Source organism: Coturnix japonica, chromosome 2, assembly GCF_054131305.1.
Source record: "Coturnix japonica strain WE chromosome 2, WE-NBRP24, whole genome shotgun sequence".
Taxonomy (NCBI): domain Eukaryota; kingdom Metazoa; phylum Chordata; class Aves; order Galliformes; family Phasianidae; genus Coturnix; species Coturnix japonica.
Window position 1 is genome coordinate 8,335,867 of NC_140664.1, and position 20,597 is coordinate 8,356,463.

The following is a 20,597-nucleotide window of genomic DNA, read 5'->3' on the forward strand; positions in this document are numbered from 1 at the left end:
CATGGAAATGCTTTTCAACTTTCTAATGGCTTTTCCATTTACCATGAGACATTTTCTACTGTTGGCATCCATTGTTATCTACTTATATAAATAATCTGAAGAAAAACCTCACTATTCCAATGACTGCCATTTCAAATGCTACTGTAGAACTCCATTCAAAATCCTCATCTTAAGATGTACAGGAAAGCGATATTTCATAAGATTCAAAAATAGGTTTGTTTTTTTTTGTTTTGTTTTGTTTTTTTTTCTAACAGTGATTTAAAAATCTTTAGTTAAAAGAAAATTTATTTTGTAGCTACTTACGATATTATCTTAGCTTTAAAGTTTTTGGGGTTTTTTGTTTTTTGTTTTTTTGGTTTTTTAACCTTTAAAGTTTTAAAAAATGCTTTAATGACCTTTTGTTTGCTTGTTTGTTTCCGAAGGACCTCAAAAAGCCTTTTGACAAAGCGTGGAAGGATTATGAAACCAAATTGTAAGTGTTTCTCTCACTCCATCTCTCTTTACATCCCCTGTTCCTCCTGGCTCCTAGATATGTACTTTATCTGTGGATGTAAAAATAAATATGTGAAAGGCAGCTGTTTTTTTTTGGTTGTTTGTTTTCTAGTTTTGTTTCATGATCTCTCTTTAGTACTGGGAAATAAAATGTTGTATCTGATGTGAAATGCTGAGTGCTCAGTGCTTGTTTCATGTAAGAAAGGTTTTCAATGTGTAGTGAATTTTGTAGAATGAATTGTGGGGAGTTCAGGTGGCATTTAGGCAAACTTATGGCCATATGCATAAGCTGTATTGATTAGTTAAATAGAAAAAAAAAATAAAAATCCATGGATTTAAAAAACTATTTTCTATTTTCTTCATGTGACAGCTATTCAGGCCTTAGGCTTATTCAGACCAAGAAAGAAAGAGTGACACATGACAATTGTGCTTTCTCAGGTTCATCAAACTGTAAAATGGCTTGAGTTGAAAGGGATCTTAAAGTTCCTTGCCTTGAGCAGGGCTGCCGACCACCAAGTTAGGCACCTGGGCAACCTGACCATCTGACATGGGTTTGGATTGCTTCATCCCTGGAAACATTCACTTTTCTGGACTAGCATCTTACCATTCCCTGAGTAAAAAACTTTCCCTTCAGCATCTAATGTAAATCTCCCCTCTTTTAGTTTGAAATCCTTCAGTATTGACTTATCACTGTGTGCCCATGTTATAAATTCCTTTTAAGTACTGGTACGCTGCAATTGAGGTCTTACTGGAGCCTTCTCCAAGCTTAACAAGCCCAGCTCCTTCAACTGTTCTTCACTGGCGAGGGTCTCCAGCCCTCTGATGTTGTTCATGGTCCTCCTCTGCTCCAACATCTCTGCATCTTTCTTATTCTGGGAGCCCCAGGCTTGGACGCTGTACTCCAGATGGGGCCTCACAATGGCAGAACAGAGGGGAACAATCGCCTCCCTGTCCCTGCTGGCCACCCCTTTTTTAATGCAACCCAGGATACTGTTGGCCTTCCATGCTGCAAGTGCTCACCACTGGTTCATGTCCAACTTTTCATCCACCAGGCCCCTTGTGTCGGTTGCAGGGCTGCTGTCAAGGAGTTCTCCCAGTCTGCACACATCTGCATTTGCCTTGACTGAAGTGCAGCTTCTTGTAGTTGGCCTTGTTGAACTTCATCAGGGTTTGTGTCTTGGAAAGACTGCTAGAGAGGAAGAATGCATTGTTTGGGTTTTCCTACTGTGTTTTGAGAGATACAGAGCAGTAGTAGAGAAACTTCTCTGAAATCTACGTATGGAAAGTGACACTATAACACTATGATTAGGACATTGCATGATGACCTCTTAATTCCTTATTTGTATTTCACTGTTTCATACTTACTTTCAGCATTGAATTTCTCTTAAAATGTAATGATTGAAAGCCGTGACATTTAATACATGTGGTAAATTTCATATGCTATCTTCTTACTTTTCTTATGATTCCCATTTCCTAAAGTAGGAGTCGCTTAATTGAGGTATTTTGCCATTTTCCAGTCAAGTCCGTAGTTTCTTACATGTATGACTTATGCTGCAGTATATAGAGATGACAGCTATGGAGAGCTTGATGTTGAAAAAACAGATTCCTCTGACTCCCCACACAGCATACGAACTAGAGCAAAAGAATTGAAAGGAGGGAAGGCAACTTCATAACTGTTACTACCAGACACTTGTTTTAGGAGGAGGAAAAAAAAGATTTGATATCATAGAGAAACTCATCTTCTTTAATACTTTTTTTTTTTTCTTAAATAATAATTAAAAAAAAAAAACAACCATATATCACATGATACAAGAAATTCTTTAAAATCTGTTCTAACTTGTTTCAGTACAAAAATTGAGAAGGAAAAAAGAGAACATGCAAAACAGCATGGGATGATACGGACTGAAATTACAGGAGCTGAGATAGCAGAAGAAATGGAGAAGGAAAGGCGACTCTTTCAGCTTCAGATGTGTGAAGTAAGACCAAAGTTTCATCTTTTAATTTTGACACCAGGACACCAAGTGGGTCACTTAATTAGTGATAAAATGCACCTTATTGTCTGGGGAAAGGAGATGGGAAATTGTTTCCGTGTAACATATTACAGCAACGCATGAATAATTTTTTAGCGACTCTGTAAAACTGGGCTTCCGTTTTTTTTTATTCTTTTCCTTTAGTATAGTAAGGTTTGTGGGTTGAGAATCAACCTTAGAGAGACATTTTATTTTTCAGGAAGCTTTTTAATGTCTTTTTTTCCCCACTTATTTTTTTGAAGTGTTAAAATTCCAAATAACCTGACAAGTGATGGTGGTTCATTAGTTTTGTAGAACTGATTTTTGTGTTAATAGTTATCCTTATTCCATTTTTAATCCATTTTTAGTGGCAATTGCTTTTAGTTGCATCCTACTTGTAATAGCATTTAAAAGGGGAAGGGGGGGTGGGAGGGACCTTCATATAGATGTAAAAATTGAAACCTTTTCCTGAATCTTATTTTGAGTGGTTTTGAATTTTTCAGGAACGTTCATATAAACTGCTACCTAATTCATACTATGCTTAACTATGTTGGACTTGTGGCTTGTGAGTCAACACAAGTTAAACAGTGATAATAAATTCATTAAACAAATGATATTGTGTTGTTTCGCAACACTTGAATGCTATAACGTATGATAATCTGCATGTTTTTTCACTATCTGTGCAGTATCTCATTAAGGTTAATGAAATCAAGACAAAAAAAGGTGTGGACCTTCTGCAGAATCTTATTAAATATTATCATGCACAGTGCAAGTAAGTGCGGTACTTTTAAGCTTTATTTATAGTATTTCATTTACGCAAGCGTTATTTTTTTCTCATTGCTTTGAATTTGTTCTGATCAGGAGTATTTATCCTGTGTGTGATTATTAGAATCATAAAATCATTTGAGTTGTAAGGGACCTTTTTAAGGTTACGTGGTCCAACTCCTGTGGACATCAATAGCTACATCAAGTTGCTCAGTCTTAAAGTACAGACTATGAAAAGAAGTTGTGGCAGGGAGAGAAGAGGGGAGCAATGAAGAGAGAGGCCAAGGAAAAGCCCTGCATGTTGCATACAAAGTTAATTTAAGTTCCTGAGACCTCAACGCGCACCATAGACCCAGCAACATCTGTTTGCATTCTTTGTTGTGCACATTGCGTAGTGCCTAGGTAGAACCTCTGGAAACTGCCTGGGTCCACCTGAAGGTGGCAGAGCTTTTAGCTTTTCATTTGATTTTACATGATCTAAGAGAACATAAAGATTAAATGAGTTGGATGCTTCCCACACACCTTGATTCCCTCTGGGTTATGGCACTCCTTCCTCTCTCTTCAGTGTTACTGTTTCTAAAGGAAACAATGTAATATGTTGTTGCAGGTTTTTTCTGTAAATACATTCGCATAACTTAGAGAAAGGCTTTAGATTTGAAATCAGCTTGTGCTTAATCATCGGTAGCAGGATGAGTTTTAAAGCTATTTCCTTGTTAACCACTTAAGTGGGTAAATAGGGGGGAATTAAGTTGTATGTCAGGAAAAAATTCTTCAACAGAGGGTGGTGGGCATAGAACGGGCTTTCCAGTGCTGCCAAATTTCAAGGAGAGTGTGGATGCAGTGTCTGATTTTTGGGTGATCCTTTGTGAAGCCTATGTGGAATCAATGACAGACTTCTATTTATCCACAATAGCATGTATGCCTTGTAGTGGACTTCTAGGGTAGTGATTTTAGCAGTGCTGTTAATTTGAATGTGTGGCATTTATAACATTTTACCTGTCTAATGGTTAAACTTTTACTATTATTAACTGTCGAGACTTGCATGTATTCTGGGCGTTGTTACTTCATATACTAACGTATGAAATTCTTGTTTAGCTCATTATATTTTTATATGGTGAAGCTAAAGTCTGCAAGGTAAATGAAATGTTTCTGGACTCGATGTGAAGTGTATCAGTGTTAGAAGAATGTGGACTTGAACCATCTGATGATAATTAGACAGATAGTAAAACTGTTTGAACTGAGTCAGATAGGTTTGTTTTGCTCTGAACAGGGCAAGAGCTGTGACCTTTTATTGTCCTTGGGGAGGGTGGAGTGAAGGAAAGCCAGCCTACTTTGTTATGAATTATTTGTATTCCTGATGAATCACAGGTATTTTTCATTGCAGTTTCTTCCAAGATGGCTTGAAAACAGCTGATAAACTTAAACAATATATTGAAAAGTTGGCTGCTGACTTATATAATGTAAGTCTGCTTGTAAGTATTTTAATGCCTAAAAAGGGATTTTTTTTTTTGTTTATCTAGATAATGAATATAAATATCTTTTTAAATTGCATTTTCAAGGAATACACTTTGTATGCAGTTAAAATGAAGAAACACATCTTGGCTCTGTTTTACACGTTGGACTCTGTTGTTACAGTTGTAAGGAAAAGCATCTGTCAATCTGCTGCTGCTTTAATGGTGCACTGGAATAAATGTAGATTAAAAGAGGATACATTAAGTTCTATTTCATTACTAGTCCCAGTTTTGGCTGCTGTTTGCACTTTTTTTGTAACAAAATGCTTGGTAGCATTGCAGTTTGAGCTAATTGACTTGCTTGTGGTGTTAATGGGAGGCATGTAATAAAGTGGAATCAAACTTCATTTGTCACCCAAGTGCTTTTGTATTCTATAATCAGAATTACAGTAATTCTATTTGCTGTTCTAGTTGGTGGCTAGATTAAGCGGTGCTTTCATTCCTTAAGTAATATGTCAAACTTATTGGAGTTATTAGATTAAAATTTCAGTGAATGACTTAGTTACATTAGACATAATGAACCACTAAAGTCTAACAGTACAGGGTATGCAGAGTTGTGTATTCTTTCTAGCTTGCTTTTGAAGTAATACTTGCATAGAAGGTGACTATGTTATGAGAAACCACTTCATGAAAATAAACTGTATTACAGAATAGTTGAGCTGGTTGCTCAGAACACTTATAATGATAAATGAGAATGCATAGAAACATTAAATAGCACCTACAATATAATAGTCTTTTTCTGTAGATAAAGCAGACACAAGATGAAGAAAAGAAACAACTCACAGCTCTTCGTGATTTGATAAAATCTTCTCTGCAGCTTGATCAGAAGGAGGTAAATAATTTAGATATGTTGTTTTCAGAGATAATGTGAATTATGAATTCAGAAAATAATTAATATTGCAAAATGATGTTTAGGATTTTGATGTGTTACAACAGACAGTTAAAAATACAAAAATGCAGGTTTCTTTTAAACATACTTTTTAGCTTACTTCAACAATTGTTATGAATCAGATAAATACTTAATGTAACCCAGTGTCCTATCCTTGTCAGTGATCAGGAATAAGTGTCCAGGAAAAAGTATAAATTGGTAACGGGTTCTGTAGTACTGTGTCCAGATGTGGAGACCTCAGTAAAGGAGAGACACAGACCTGTTGGATCTCATCTGGAGGAGGGTCCCAAAAGTGATCCAAGAGATGGAACATCTCTCCCATGGGGTCAGGCTGAGATTGCTGGGAGTGTTCAGCCTGGAGAAGAGAAGGCTCTTTGGAGACCTGAGAATGGCTTTTCATTAACTAAAGGGGACTGTAAGAAAGAAAGAACAGACTCTCTTTAGCAGGGACTGCTGTGACAGGACAAAGGGAAATTGTTTCAAACTTAAAGGGGAGATTTAAGTTGGATTTGTGGAAAAAACCTTTTACAGTGAGGGTGGTGAGGCACTGGAACAGGCTGCCCAGAGATGGTGGTGTTGTGTTATCTCTGTTGACTTTCAAGGTGAGGCTGGATCAGGCCCTGGGCAACCTGACCTATCCATGGATGTCCCTGTTTGTTGCAGGGGAGTTGGACCAGATGGCCTTCTAGAGTCCCTTCCAACTCAAGCAAAATATGTGAAATTGAAACTTTGGCTGTTTGTGGTAGGGATTTTTTATGTAAGAAGTAAGTCCTGAACTTGTGATTCCCAAACAGATTATAAATTCTGCCTCTGTTAATCTCTCTGGAGTTCTCATTAGTTAAATGAGACTTCCTACTCATCTCAAACTGACTTTCCATCATAGATTAGGGGATCAGGATAGATCAGGATGGATCAGGAGAGAGATAGGTGCATGGAATCTACTGTAGTATTCCAGATCATTTTGATTTTGAACTTGTATGAAGAAACTGCTATTTGTGTTGCACTTTATTGGGAAGAATGACAAATGCCCTAAGTGGTTAACCTAAGTGATAATATAATTAAGGGAAGTATTTATTTGATATGCTATAAATGTTTATGCATTTTAAAACTTCAGTTTTAAAGGAAACCAACCCTTTAATGCAGATTTCTGTTGGTATTCTTGTATCTCAACTGTTTTTACAAATGCAGCTGGCAGCTTTACTTTCAGTTTAGCTAATTTTTACATTCACGTTTCATACCTGCTTCTCGACACTTTATTTCCCCAAGTCTTCATTTGATGAGCCCTTTTAACAGGAGTTACATCTCACTGTACTCCTACCTATGCAAACATCAATACAACTCTCATTTCAGTGGGGGGTTCAAAATTGACTTAAAACAAATCAGCTGCTTACTGTGATGATGCAAGCACTTAGTGATGGCATCACATTGTATGTGGTGTTCTTCATGCTGCTTCCAACTGCCACAACTACAGTTCTATTGAATCACTTCTTTCTAAACTCACATGATTTATTACCAAGAAAAACAAACGAACAAAACAACACATTTGTAAGAACACAGTATGAGATTCGAAAGTGCAATCTTCAACATACAGTGACTGTAGGATTTAAAACACTGAGGAGTAATGCCAGGAAAGTAATTTGGTTTCTGTTATGCTGGTTGTGGTTTGTTTGTTTTTGTTCTTTGGGATTTTGGGATTTTTTCATTTAAAATAATATTAACATATCTTTAATTATATTTCTTTTGCAATTATTTGAAACTAATTTTTGGCTTGATCTTTAATAGAAATTTAGAATTAGTTTCAGTTTCATGAATGATAAAACATAGCTTTCATTTTAGACACTTCAATGACTGGATGACATTTATTAAGATTTAATCCCACAGTTGCTTGTGTGAAGCCAGTGTCATTCATGCAGTGTTGTATAAAATTTTATCATGCCTTGTACTTGATGAGCCACCTAAGTAAGGAGTTCTTTCCAGTAGTACCGTTAGAAAGGATAATTGTCTTATTAGGCATGAGGACTATAAAATTTATGTTCAAAGTGTATATTTTTAAATAAAATAATAATTCTTGTTTAAAATTGTTTGCTTTCTCTTTCTCTGTTGCTTTTGCCTTTCGTGATCGAAGTCTAGGAGAGTAAGTTACTGTTTTGATGAACTTTTATGGGTTTTTCAGATGCATTTATAATGCAATTATCCATTTCACCTTCTTGTTTCACTGAATCAAATAAAAGCTTTTTTCAGTTGACTTCATTCACTAAAGCTCATGCAAACACTGTGCGTATCTTTAGTTGGATAAAAATGACTATTGCCATTTCTTTTTATTTGGGTCAATTTGTGTATATCTGCATGCTTTATTCTGTTGTTTTCTGTTTGAAATTTGCTATCAGCATTTTATTCTTTGTTTATAAGATTCTGCAGTTTTAATCTTCTGTATTTTAAAAAGGTGATATGTTTAGGTGGGTATTTACCATTCATAGTATACTCAGGGGTTCTCATGAAGTAACAGTCTTGAGCATGCAGTTAACTCTACATCAGTTGATGTAAAAGCAAACTCCTAAAGAGATGTAAAACATGCATTAGAAGTTCTTTTTTATAGTAATATGTGAGGTTTTGGTAGAGTTGATGTGTAATGATGAGGAAAATGTATTGTGCACATTAGGAAATGTTAACGGTGTGGGGTATTTTTTTGTTTGCTTTAGGATTCACAGAGCAGGCAAGGAGGGTATAGTATGCATCAACTTCAGGGGAATAAGGAATATGGCAGTGAGAAGAAAGGTTATCTTCTAAAGAAGAGTGATGGGTATGTTCTTGAAGTCCGTAAGTGAGAGCTCTTATTATGTTCATGCACTGCTTTTTACTGCTTTGTATTGTGGACTTCTAAGGCACGTTGTCCTAAAACATGTACTACAAATACTCGAGGCTAGCTATCAAAAAATGATTATGAAAGTAGTCTTATACTTAAAAAAAATAAAATAAAAATTAAAAATACAAAATCTTATATCAAAAAACAACAACAACAAAAAAAGCCAATGTATTTTTACATTTCTAAAAACTGATTAAGACCTGTCATAGATATCCAACATCTGTTGAGGTGTTTAGTAACTTTGTCTGCCTCTGTTTCTTAGGACAATCTTCTTACAATTTTCATGACATGAAAATGTGTTTTTAAGTTATATCCAGCTACTGATTGTTGTTGTTGATATTCTTGTGCAGGTTAAGGAAAGTATGGCAAAGAAGAAAGTGCACTGTTAAAAATGGAATTCTAACCATATCACATGCAACGGTAAGTTATTTTATACCTCTTCATTAAAATAATAAATAATGTTTTCTCAGTGAATCTGCTGGTGTTAATATCTGCTCTTGCAAAACAAGATGCTGCTGCTTCCAACTGCTGAAGTTCTGTGGTTTAGCAAAAGTTGGAGTTTAACTTAAGATATTGCTATACTTGTTGCTCTCATTGTAGTGTTTTTGTCTGTTAATGAGCACTAGGGAACAGTGACTCTAGCAGTTATGTGTACAGGAAGACTGGTCAACTTGCTCATCTGTATTGCAGATATTTACTTCAACATAGGATGCTAAGTATATAAATCATTTCAGTGCACACAAATTTATTTTGTTTATATTAAAAAATCAATCAAAACATTCAGCTAGTAAGTGTGACTTGAACACAGTCATTTGAATTTTTTTTTAATTCCTTTTAAGTGGTTTAATTTCCTTTGATAAGGAAATGATAAATACATTGATTGCTATTAAGGAAGTGTGGTTGCTTTTATTTAAAGTTAAATACTTTAAAGGAGATGGATCCATTTTATCGCGCTCCCTTTATCTTCTACCAAATGCCACTGACCACAACTGTCAGTGCCTAAAAATAAGTTCATTTTCCCAAATAACTTGAGATTAGTTAGCAGTTCTTAGGTTGGCTATGGTTCAGTTATTGCTATTTTTAAAAGTATTGCCATTTTTCAAGCTTAAATCCTGTCAATTTAGAATTCTTTGAATTGCGTAGTTGGTCATAGTTTTAATTTTCTTGTTTGTAACTGTTTAAAAGCAGTGCCAAATGGAAAGTAATATTCTTGCTTATAATTATGAAAGGTTCAGGTCATGACAATCTGTTACTCCTTGAGTGTTAGAAATACTGTGTTGATGAGTTTCTTCTGCCAAACACCTGATAATATGGGAAATACTTTTGTAGATACTTTTGTCTTATTACTTTGGCACTACTTAATACTTGCTATACAGCTTTTAACATGAATAACTTCCAAAACTCTGTTCAGGAGTAATTAGAGATGAGAGTCATGCCTCCTGTTTAGTTTATATCTGCCAGCTATGATAAATTAAATTCAGTATCTCTATAGATTTTCATGAGTTTATATATATCCACAATATTTTAGCTGTATTTAGCCTAACATGTCTTCAAATCTATGCTATAATTAGGTTATGTTAGTAGCTGTATTTACTCAGAGCTCCAAATCTCCAAATCTCCAGCTTCCTTCTTTCCTTTAAAATTTTTAAGACTATTAAAAAAAAAAAAAAAAAAAAAAAAAAAGATTAATACCATGAGCATTGTTTATGAAATATAATAAAATAATAGCACATTCTAAATTAAGACTTTCTGCCTTGAAGGCCTTTCAAGTAGTCAGGAGGAGCTGCCATGAAGATTTTAGCTTTGTTTCACATCTGATCATTCCATCAGACCAGATCTATGTCATGCTGGTCTCCAGTGTTTTAAGGGTGTACGCGTCCTCATGTCCTGAGTTTAAACTAATATCACACATGCACATTCCACAGAATGAAAAAGTAATCCTTAATTAAGACCTTTTTAAAGTAAAATAAATTTTCTTTTCAGTCCAACAGGCAGCCAGCTAAACTGAATTTATTAACCTGCCAAGTGAAGCCAAATGCTGAAGATAAGAAGTCTTTTGATCTAATATCACGTATGTGGCAATTTTAGTACCGTCTTGCATTATATAGGATTTCTAAAAATGTGATGTTACCAGTCTTTGCAATTAAAATTCAGTAGCAAGCAGTACCAATATTATGTATTTACAAGAACAGTCTTTGAAACCCATGAACATGAGGGTTAACACCCAGTTCTAACTCATTCCTTAGTTAGCAGATAAGTTTCTTAACTCAAACTGTGGGAAAATATATAATAGGAATAAATGTGCGCAGTGGTAAGAATGCCGCGTTGCAACACCAGGGCCTGGGTGTTCAAATCCCCCTGTGGCGCAAGTGGTAGAAGTGCCGCTCTGCAGCACAGAGGCTCGAATATGGGGGTTGGACTTGATGATCTCTAAGGTCCCTTCCAACCCGCATGAGACTATTACCTATTACCTATTAAATATTTTCTGCAGCTTACGCTTGGTATTCATCTTCAGAAGGGTTTGTGAGATAGTTTGATTTGTGTGCTTATTTTCACTATATCAAAGCCTAGAACTACATATACTTAATGTAAATCAAACTTTGCAATTTCATTTTTCTTTGTTTTTATTTTAATGTTGCAGGCTAAGAGAAATTGTTTTTAGCCTTTAGGGACTGTATAGGCTTAGCAACAGCTTTGTGATATTAAAAATTTTCATGTGCCAAATGAAAAGATGTATTTATTTATTACAGATAACAGAACATATCATTTTCAAGCAGAAGATGAACAAGAATACGTAGCGTAAGAATGCTTACTTTCTTTTTCAAGATTTTGTCTGTAGAGATGTGTGTATGGAATCATTTATAGCAGTGAAATTTAACTTTCTCACTTTACGCAAAAGTAGCGCCTGCTGTTTTTTCTGTTGTTGTGAATGTAAATGTAAACTATTTGTATTTCTGTTTGCATTTGCATTTCTACAAGGTGCTTTGAAAACCCTGTATCATTTAAAATACAAAAACAATCAATTGGAAATCCCATTTGGATTGTGTACCTCTCTAAAACATTTTTCATGTGTGGATGCTTGCTATAATGAAGTAGATGGGGTTATTAGGGTACAAATGGAAATATTCTGAAATTCTTCTTTTCCTTATTTCTGTAGTTACTACCTCTTTTGTAGTTACTGCCTTCCCTCCTGATCCTATCTTTTTCTCTTAAATAAAAATAACAAATAGATAAAGACCTCCATTTAACACACAGAAAAGTAGAAGTAATACATATTTTCTACTTGGGGCCTAGAAATGAGCAATGTAGCATATTTGAGTTTAAATACTTCAGAACACAGTAACTTGCTTCATTAACACGTTTCCCAACAGATAATTTCCTTTCAAACAGTCTCCCTTCCTTCTATGCACCCTGATACACATTGTCCTGAGAAACTTGTGCCATTCTTTTTTTCCATTTGAATACTGCTTTCAGTCATCAAACTGTGTTGTAGAGAACATCACTGCTCTGTACTCATGACCTGACAGGACTATGAAAAAATATAGTAGTAAGTGCAGCAAGCCAGAACCTTCCAGGCCGCCTTGTTCTTCAGGACTTGTACTTTTTGATGCATGTCTGTCTTCTTCTGGAAGGCTGAGTTGTTACTCATCTATTTTGAAATTACATGGAGTATTTGCAGTATATTTGAGTTGTTAGGTAGCACTGAGAGGTGGCAATGGTGACAACTCATCACTGCAGGCATAGATGAAGTGAGAAGTTTGGAGAGTTCTGACCTGAGGCTGGGTCCTTCCAGAGGCTTTCATGGCAATATGTTGGCTGAATGCAAAGTTGTCAGGGGTACTATAAGTTATGAGTGCAATATTGGCTTGCCCAGTCATGTTTATTGCATTCTTTCTTACTTAATTGTTCCAGTAAGTCTTGAAGTAAAGAACAAAATACTGTTAATTCTCATCGCTGATGCACTTGATGAACAGTATGGTAAAGATTTTTGTGTCTCAGCTGTGAGTGAGCTCTTATTATATTTGTTGGCTTAAAAGGGGAGGACTTTTTTTTTTTTTTTTTTTTTTTTTTGTCTCATTGTGTTAGTAAGATGCCTGTGAGGGAGAACACATTAGTAAAATAATTCTTGTTATTGACAGGCCAATAAACCCAGTTTAGCTAGTTGTCTTTGAGCTGTCTTGAGATTCCAAGCTGGTTTGGTTTCCTGTTCCAAGTGGAGTTCTCATCTGTTTTATACTAGAGTCTGGTTTATCACTTTAAAATCAGGAGGCTGAAAAAATTGCTTGCAGCAACATTAAAATATTCCAGAACACGTTTTAAAATTCCTGTTCATCTTAAGAGACATTAATTGTGTTCCAGTGTTGGGATACATGTTGAGAAACTAATGTAAGCAAAGGGTATTTTGCCAGTGTTTTGGCACTATTGGCAAAAAGGTGCTGTTATGTTACACAGACTGTTTCATCATTTTCCTGCACCGTGTTACATTTTTGTCCTAATTTTAGTGCTGCCATTTTTTTCCCCTTATGTGCCAACTGGTAAGTAAATGTGGGAGTAGATTTTCAAATCCCTTTCCTTCCAGCCTCTCATCTAAATGTAAAACAAATAAAAATGTTTCTTTATTCTCTGGTTTAAATGACATTGTACTTTTTTTCCTAGCAATCAATTTGAACCGCTTCCAGAGATCTACCAAATACATAAATAAGAACAGCAGACACTTTAAAACAAAGATCACTGATGCCTACATTCTGTTATAGGTTTGTTAGTACATCCCCTCTAACAGTCCCTGTAGCTCAGTGTGTCTCTTGATTCTTACCCAACCAGCTGTCTTTTGACCTTTAATTAGTCCTCAGCTGTACGTCAAAATTCTCAGTGGGTTATTAGTTTCTCCAGTAGATAAAGTACAGTATTTATAGAGTAGGGGGAGATGTGTGTATTTAATTGTGTGTGTTCAAAGAAACAAACATGCAGACCTCTAAAAATATCCAAATACTTTTTTTAACACATATAATAGTAGGTGCTTTCTACTACTTTGTGGTAACTGTGGATAGGGCCAAATATACTGTAGACATGACTTTTTCTTTATACCTCCTTTTATTGGAGGTCAAGAATATATCTGTTCCTGTAGGAAAAGATTGAATTAAATGAAGCCAGATTCAGGAATTGTGCCACGATGCAAAACCATCCCGCTTTAGTCTGGTGTTGAGCAATGATTGTCAGAGGGGGTTTCGTTTTCATTTTTGTTGGTTGGGTTTTTTTTGTTGTTGTTGTTGTTTGGGTTTGTTTGGTTTTTTGAGAAGGCTGAGTAGGAAGGTCTTCATGTTCTGTTCCTTGTTCCATATTCAAACAAAACATGTTGTGGCTGGAAGTTTGAGAGCTACTGTGTTAAGTTTTACTTGTTTGCCTGCCATGTTGCAGTAGCAATTTTCAGAAGAGAAGGGTTATACTAAGAAGACTTTTGTTGGCCTACAAGTACTGAATAAATAATTGTGATCTGAGTGAGAGTATTTTCTACCTGCAGTTAAAGAGTACTTCTGTTTCCTTCACTGGATTCAAGGTTTACCCACCACATCTCATTTCTGTTTAGCCTAACAAGTTTGTTGGGAACCCAACCAACGAAATGCATTAAAGGACCATAGAGGTCCAGAAAAAGTGCAGTAGAAGACTGGACAACATGTTGTATTGTGTTACATTGAAGGCAAAGCAATTATGTGAGACTAGTGAGATTTGAGTAACTGAAAAATTGTTTGAAAGGATGCTCTGAGGTATTAACATCAGCTTTTTGACTACTAGCTTGATGCTGACAGGATTGTAAAAGAAAGCAAATATATTTAAGGGGAAAAAAAGAAAGCAGTGGGGAAGGATGATAAAAATGAACATTCGTGGTACAGATAATAGGAAGAGCAGCAGTGAGGGAGCTTTTCTTTTACTGACTCTTGAGTTAATACGACACGTTTACTGATTTGATTTTTCTTTTGGATGAACAGTAAGCCAGGAAGTCACCAACTGGGAACTTCTTGAATAATTGGCATTAGCTATTTGCATACATCTGTGCTTGTGTTTGTGTTAACTGGACCTGCTAATGGTGTCCGAGACGAGCTGACACTGGGGTGCCTCTAGCTTTGACTGACCCACACATTACACTGTAGATGTAGTCTTCAGCAATGGGTTCCTTCTGGCTGATGAACTGCAACCAAAATAGCTCTTACAATTTTAGAAGCTTTTAGTATGGAAATTTGTGTCAAACTAACAGCTGGCTCAGTCATGTCATGTTAATTTTAATTACATCTCATATTTTTTTGTTATGGCACAAATGAGTTTTATTCAAAGTTTTCCTTTTTAGCAAATAAATGACATTGTAACCTTGAAAAGAAATGCCAACAAAAGTCGGGATGAATGTTGCTTCTCTGAATTTAATAGTTATTTTACGCTATGTGTTTAACACAACATCAGTAATTGGAAGCAAGGCGTTGCCTCCCCTTGTATCTGAGTAAGGAGAGATTTAGTCAGAAAAATGTCGTAAGGGTGCCATCTAGTGTGGGTTCTTATGTTGCATCATACAGCTGGAAAGAGGAATTTATGTAAATACATTGCTTGCAGCATACAAGCTATTAGGTATTTTTATTTCCCCATATTTGAGTTTCTTTTAAAGATTTATTTATTTATTCACCAATTTCCAAGTATTTTCTTTTAGGTGCAGTGATTCTCATTCCATAAGAGTTTTATGAAGCATATGTAAATTACATATACAATATACACTGCCTGTGTGCAAGTTCAGGTTCTGAATCTGCATTACAATACTACATTTATAAGTTTGCCTCTGAAAACCTTCAAAACTTCTGTTATTATTTCAAGAAGAGATTGTAAACATCAGCCTGAACTTTTCTCAGTGTGTTTAGATTACCGTGGCTGTTTTAGCACATTTCAGGAAACTGAATGTTGTAATACTGGCAATGGGAAGAACTCTGCTAAAATATTTCTGTGCAAAATGTTTGTTTGCAGTGGGCTAAAAACCATCTGAAATCATTATAATCGAGAGGATTTTTATTAGCTCTTCTCCTAAACTAGGCAACGCTGCACCTGTAGCATGCTTCTCCTTTGTATGATCATTTTACCCTCTTCAACCTTAAGGCAGCAGCCAGAGGGTTGTATTTTTTGTTAACTAAATCATAACTGTGTACTCAAAATCTGGTAGAGTGCCTGGGTGGGGGAAGACTAATGGCTGAAATACCGCTAAAGAATCTTGATTTCTTACAGTTGACAAGCTTTGTTATCTGCTGGTATTGCTACTCTCCTATCACCTTCTCTCCTGGAACTCCTTACCCCATTTGTTACCCTGGCTGTTTTCATTCATCCAGACACTGCTCAGCTCTGATTAGAGCACTCACACTTGCATTTTGAAAGGCAGTCAGACACTCACGCTTTGTGAAGTGCGCTTGCTCTCTCCTATGCAAGTGGAGGCGAGTATATGAGACAGTAGTGGTTATGATTTCCTCTTCTAACGGGTAGATTTTAGGAAGATCTTAGACACCTACTTCAAAGGTAGCCATATTTACAGGAGCTTAATTGCACACTTTCTCTTCCACAGCTTTTGCTTTTTTGAGGAGCCCAGTTACTGTATTGCTTTGACTTGAATTTGTTTGCCCAAGGGACACTGGAATTAAGACTTTCCTTCTGTCTTTTTTTCTGTTCTTACTTTTTCTGAGTCCTTTGCCTTGTACCTTTTCTCTACTTGGTTTCCCTCATAATTATTATTCCCTGTATTTCCACTATTATTTTGTTCCTGGCATCTTTTCTACAGTTTATCTATAAACTTGTATTTGCAAATGCAGATCTTCATTAAGGTCTTTATCTTGTGCTAGATGGATATCAGTATTGACTAACAGCAAAGAAGAAGCATTAAATATGGCATTCCGTGGAGAGCAGAGCACAGGGGAAAACAGTTTAGAGGATCTGACAAAAGCCATTATTGATGACATACAGAGATTACCCGGAAATGAAGTCTGTTGTGATTGTGGCTCACCAGGTATCTCAATTTGTTCATGTCATCAACTTCTTGTTGTGAGCACAGTGTTTTCTTTAGAGGTGTTTGTAGAGCACAAGCTAATTTTTAAGCAATATATTGATCAGTCTTCAAGCTGCTTTTAAAAGAACAAATATTGACTTTCATACATTAGTTCTGTTTAATTCACTAAAATATTTTTGTGTGTTGTCTGTGCTTACTTCCAGCAGTTCAAGCCCCTCTGGAGTTTGAACTGTTCTTGTTGCACTGTCTCTAGATGCTTGTTGCACTTGAATGGAAGTTGCTTGGCATCACTGATCCTGTGCATGCTACTAAGTAGAAGTGAGTAATGCTTAGACAATGACTGTGGAAAAATTGACCTGGCCAGGATCGTACTCTGAGGTTTTGTCTTGGAACGAGACTACTGGAATTTCACTATCAAAACTCTCCATAGAATAAGTAGTCTTGTGCTAAGAAGTGAGACCCAGAGTTAGAATCCTATCACATTGTATCTTCAGAAGTACAGGTACAGGTCAGTTACATGTTAGAGCTTGAGAAGAGCCAACTTGTCATTGAAGGACTAAATTGATAGGGTAGTTGATAGCTGTTGCAGCTTTCAGATCTAAAGAGATACCTCAAGAAGGTCATGTTAACTGGAAAATGAGTAGATAGAATGTATCTTGGAGATGTTTACTGTTGCAGAACTGATCCAAGTAAGCAATTCCTAGATAAAACTAAGAAGTAGAATATTGCAAAACCACCATGTCAAGTCCTGGAATTGGTTTTTTCTATTATTTTGTGTGAATTAATTTATGTAAAGCCGTAGAAACTTTGCATTAGTTTTCATTCATCCCCTATTTAATGAAGTTACGAGCTTCTGTACCCCAGCTTACAGCTTTAAAGTGTTTATCAGCTACTATATAAGATAAGGATGAGATTTTTTTGATGAAATGTATACAAAATGTGTACATTCACTTACTTTCTTCAACAGACTGATCATGTTCCTTACCTGATGTTTTCCACACATGTTACTGTTTTGCATTTTGTGTTATGTTATGGTCAGTTTTTAATGAAAAAAAGACTATTTAAGAAGTAAATACTAAAACTTCAGAAGTTGTCAACAATAGAATATAAGTAGTATGTTGCTTTTTAAAAGCGGGAAATAAAAGCCTATCTTCTTTCTAGAAGAAACAAACCTTAAATACATTCAGTGTGGTCATTCAGTATGGATTTAGAAGTCTAAATTCAGTGCCATTGTGGCTGTGCACTTGTGCTGCAGTTTGGAGAGAAGTGTGAGATATACTTGGTTCATTTCCATTTGTTAAAATATTGAATAAGTAATTGCTTCAGATTACATTTGATTTCTTACCATCACAGAAAACTTTTTCTAACTTCTTAAATTATTTTATTTATCAATTTCACAGATCCAACATGGCTATCAACTAATTTGGGCATTTTAACCTGCATAGAGTGTTCTGGAATACACAGAGAAATGGGTGTCCATATTTCTCGAATCCAGTCTTTGGAATTAGACAAATTAGGAACGTCTGAACTCTTGGTAAGTTTCTTATGTTGTGCATATATTAAACATTATGTTTAATTACTGGTTGGTATTAGGTTGGAAATTAGGAAAAAATTCTTCTCAGGAAGAGTGGTGAGACATTGGAGTGGGCTGCTCAGGGAGGTGGTGGAGTCGCTGTTTATAGAGATATTCAAGAAACATGGAGATGTGGTGCTGAGGGACGTGGTTTGGTGAACACGGTGGAGATGGGTTGACTGTTGGACTAAGTGATCTTTCTGGTCTTTTCCAACCCTAATGATTCCATGTTGACTTGTAATAGAACCCTGAACTTTTGAATATATAAGATATGCAGAATATGTTATTCATATATTTGTGAGGTTTTTGTACTATTATGTATTGCTAATACATCTGTCTGTTTGTCATTTCTGTTCATTTCCTAAGGCTTTACAGAATGAACATTATTATCTGCTGTGAATAGTGACATTAGAATATTACCTCATACTGGCTGATCCAAGTTACTCCAAATCAAGATAGCTTAAAGTATCTTGTGATAATCTAACTTAACAACTGAGAATGACTAATGCTAATTTGGGCAGAAAAAAATGTTGGATGAATCATTTAATTTCATAGAAGGAAAACGTTTAATGTCATGAAAGGAATTGTATGGTGTCACGGTTTGAACTAAAAATCCACCTGCGTCCGTGACAGGGGGCCGTAGGCCCCGGAGGGGCCCTAGGCCGAAAGGAAAAAATTAATTAGGAAAAGAAAACAGCGGCAACGATCTAAGGAGGCACACTTATTTACTAAATACTATATCGAAATACAGGATAACACAATATAATACAATATAATTGAAATTGAGCTAACGAATCAAGCAAAATAGGAGAGAGAATGAGTCCCGTAACCGAGAGGCCTACTGTGAATCTAGGCGAACGGCTGAAGGCTCCCACACACTCCCCTGAACGCCAGAACTCGAAAGACGTCAGTCTGTTCTGCGACAGAGTTAATATAGAGTCCAGGTCCCGTGACCTATCGTGTTGTTCCCTGGGAGATGTAGTCTTCTTCTGATAAGTTGCAGATTCAGTAAAATTATTCATGCTTTATATGATGTTATGATGTGGAATACTGATAGCAAAAATTACAAAATTATTAAACCATGACATTCCACCCCTTATTCTACATCATTACATTATATTTATACATACATACACACTCATATGTATAATTGTGAATAATCAGCAACCTTATTTTTTCTCAACAATCTATATTTATTCCATACAAATCCCTAAGTTGAGAACAAAACTCTATAACCTAACCTACTATTTATTAATTTTGAGAAAATGGCAAAACTGCCAGAAAAAGGAAAATATGTCAGCGGTAGAGGGGAAAGGCAGTGCTAGTAGGGCGTCCCCCACATCAAGGTGCACTCATCCTTTCCCAGCCACCACAGCAGATTTCCTTTTGACTTATACTTCTTTCCATGTGTGCTCTACACATGCATGGCCAGTGCAGGATATAGAGTCCAGATGGAAAACTTGCTTACAGAATGCCTAATTAAGGTATATAGAGAAAAAGTGTTTCCTTAACATTAATCCACTCTATCTTAAGTCCTATACCTAATTGAACTATTCTGTACCTAATTGAAATATTTTCTGAGACTCTACCTATATATCTACAGGAAAATCATTGGCTGCACTCCCCCAACATCAAATTCCCTTGTGGTACACATTGAACATTCCCATTTTTGTCCATCACCCACCATGTGCACCCAGGTCCCTGGGCAAAGACAGTACCCCGGAGAGGTTTGCCCTTTCCAGACGCTGGAAGGACCCAAACTGTCTTTCCCAATACGCTCTTTATGTGTACTACAGGAACCTTATCTCCTTCCACGGTACGTAGGGAGCTGGATTGGTTAGGACCATTACGATTACTAGATCCTCGAGTGTTGACCAACCAGGTGGCTTCTGCTAAATGGTTCTCCCAGTTTTTATACGTTCCGCCACCCATTGCTTTCAACATAGTTTTCAACAACCCATTGAATCGTTCAATCTTACCAGAAGCTGGTGCATGATAGGGAATATGGTAAATCCACTCGATGCCATGATTTTTGGCCCAAGTGGTTACAAGGGAATTTTTAAAATGGGTCCCATTATCTGATTCAATTCTTTCTGGAGTGCCATGCTGCCACAGGATTTGCTTTTCCAACCCTAATATGGTGTTTCGGGCAGTAGCATGGGGTACTGCGTATGTTTCGAGCCACCCAGTGGTTGCCTCCACCATGGTGAGTACATAACGCTTACCATTGCGAGATCGTGGCAAGGTGATATAATCAACCTGCCATGCCTCTCCATATTTATACTTTTGCCATCGCCCTTCCCCCCAAATAGGTTTCATCCTCTTGGCTTGTTTAATTATGGCGCATGTTTCACAATCATGAATAACTTGAGCAATAGCGTCCATAGTTAAGTCCACCCCTCGGTCTCTGGCCCACTTATATGTTGCATCCCTTCCTTGATGACCTGAAGTCTCATGGGCCCACGGAGCTAG

General features: G+C 36.3%; 1 protein-coding gene across 6 annotated transcripts in view; it reads left to right on the plus strand.

Moving 5' to 3' along the window:
• The window catches only part of ASAP1 (ArfGAP with SH3 domain, ankyrin repeat and PH domain 1), a 162,215-nt gene that overhangs the window by 102,002 nt on the left and 39,616 nt on the right, over nucleotides 1-20,597 (plus strand). For all 6 annotated transcript variants that reach the window (XM_085536979.1, XM_015856319.3, XM_015856325.3 and 3 more), the window contains 11 exons: nucleotides 423-472; nucleotides 2,339-2,468; nucleotides 3,188-3,273; nucleotides 4,651-4,726; nucleotides 5,523-5,609; nucleotides 8,366-8,466; nucleotides 8,880-8,949; nucleotides 10,513-10,600; nucleotides 11,280-11,328; nucleotides 16,389-16,552; nucleotides 17,953-18,086. In XM_085536979.1, coding sequence (XP_085393105.1) covers nucleotides 423-472; nucleotides 2,339-2,468; nucleotides 3,188-3,273; nucleotides 4,651-4,726; nucleotides 5,523-5,609; nucleotides 8,366-8,466; nucleotides 8,880-8,949; nucleotides 10,513-10,600; nucleotides 11,280-11,328; nucleotides 16,389-16,552; nucleotides 17,953-18,086 — 1,035 coding nt within the window. The remainder of the gene's footprint in view (nucleotides 1-422; nucleotides 473-2,338; nucleotides 2,469-3,187; nucleotides 3,274-4,650; nucleotides 4,727-5,522; nucleotides 5,610-8,365; nucleotides 8,467-8,879; nucleotides 8,950-10,512; nucleotides 10,601-11,279; nucleotides 11,329-16,388; nucleotides 16,553-17,952; nucleotides 18,087-20,597) is intronic.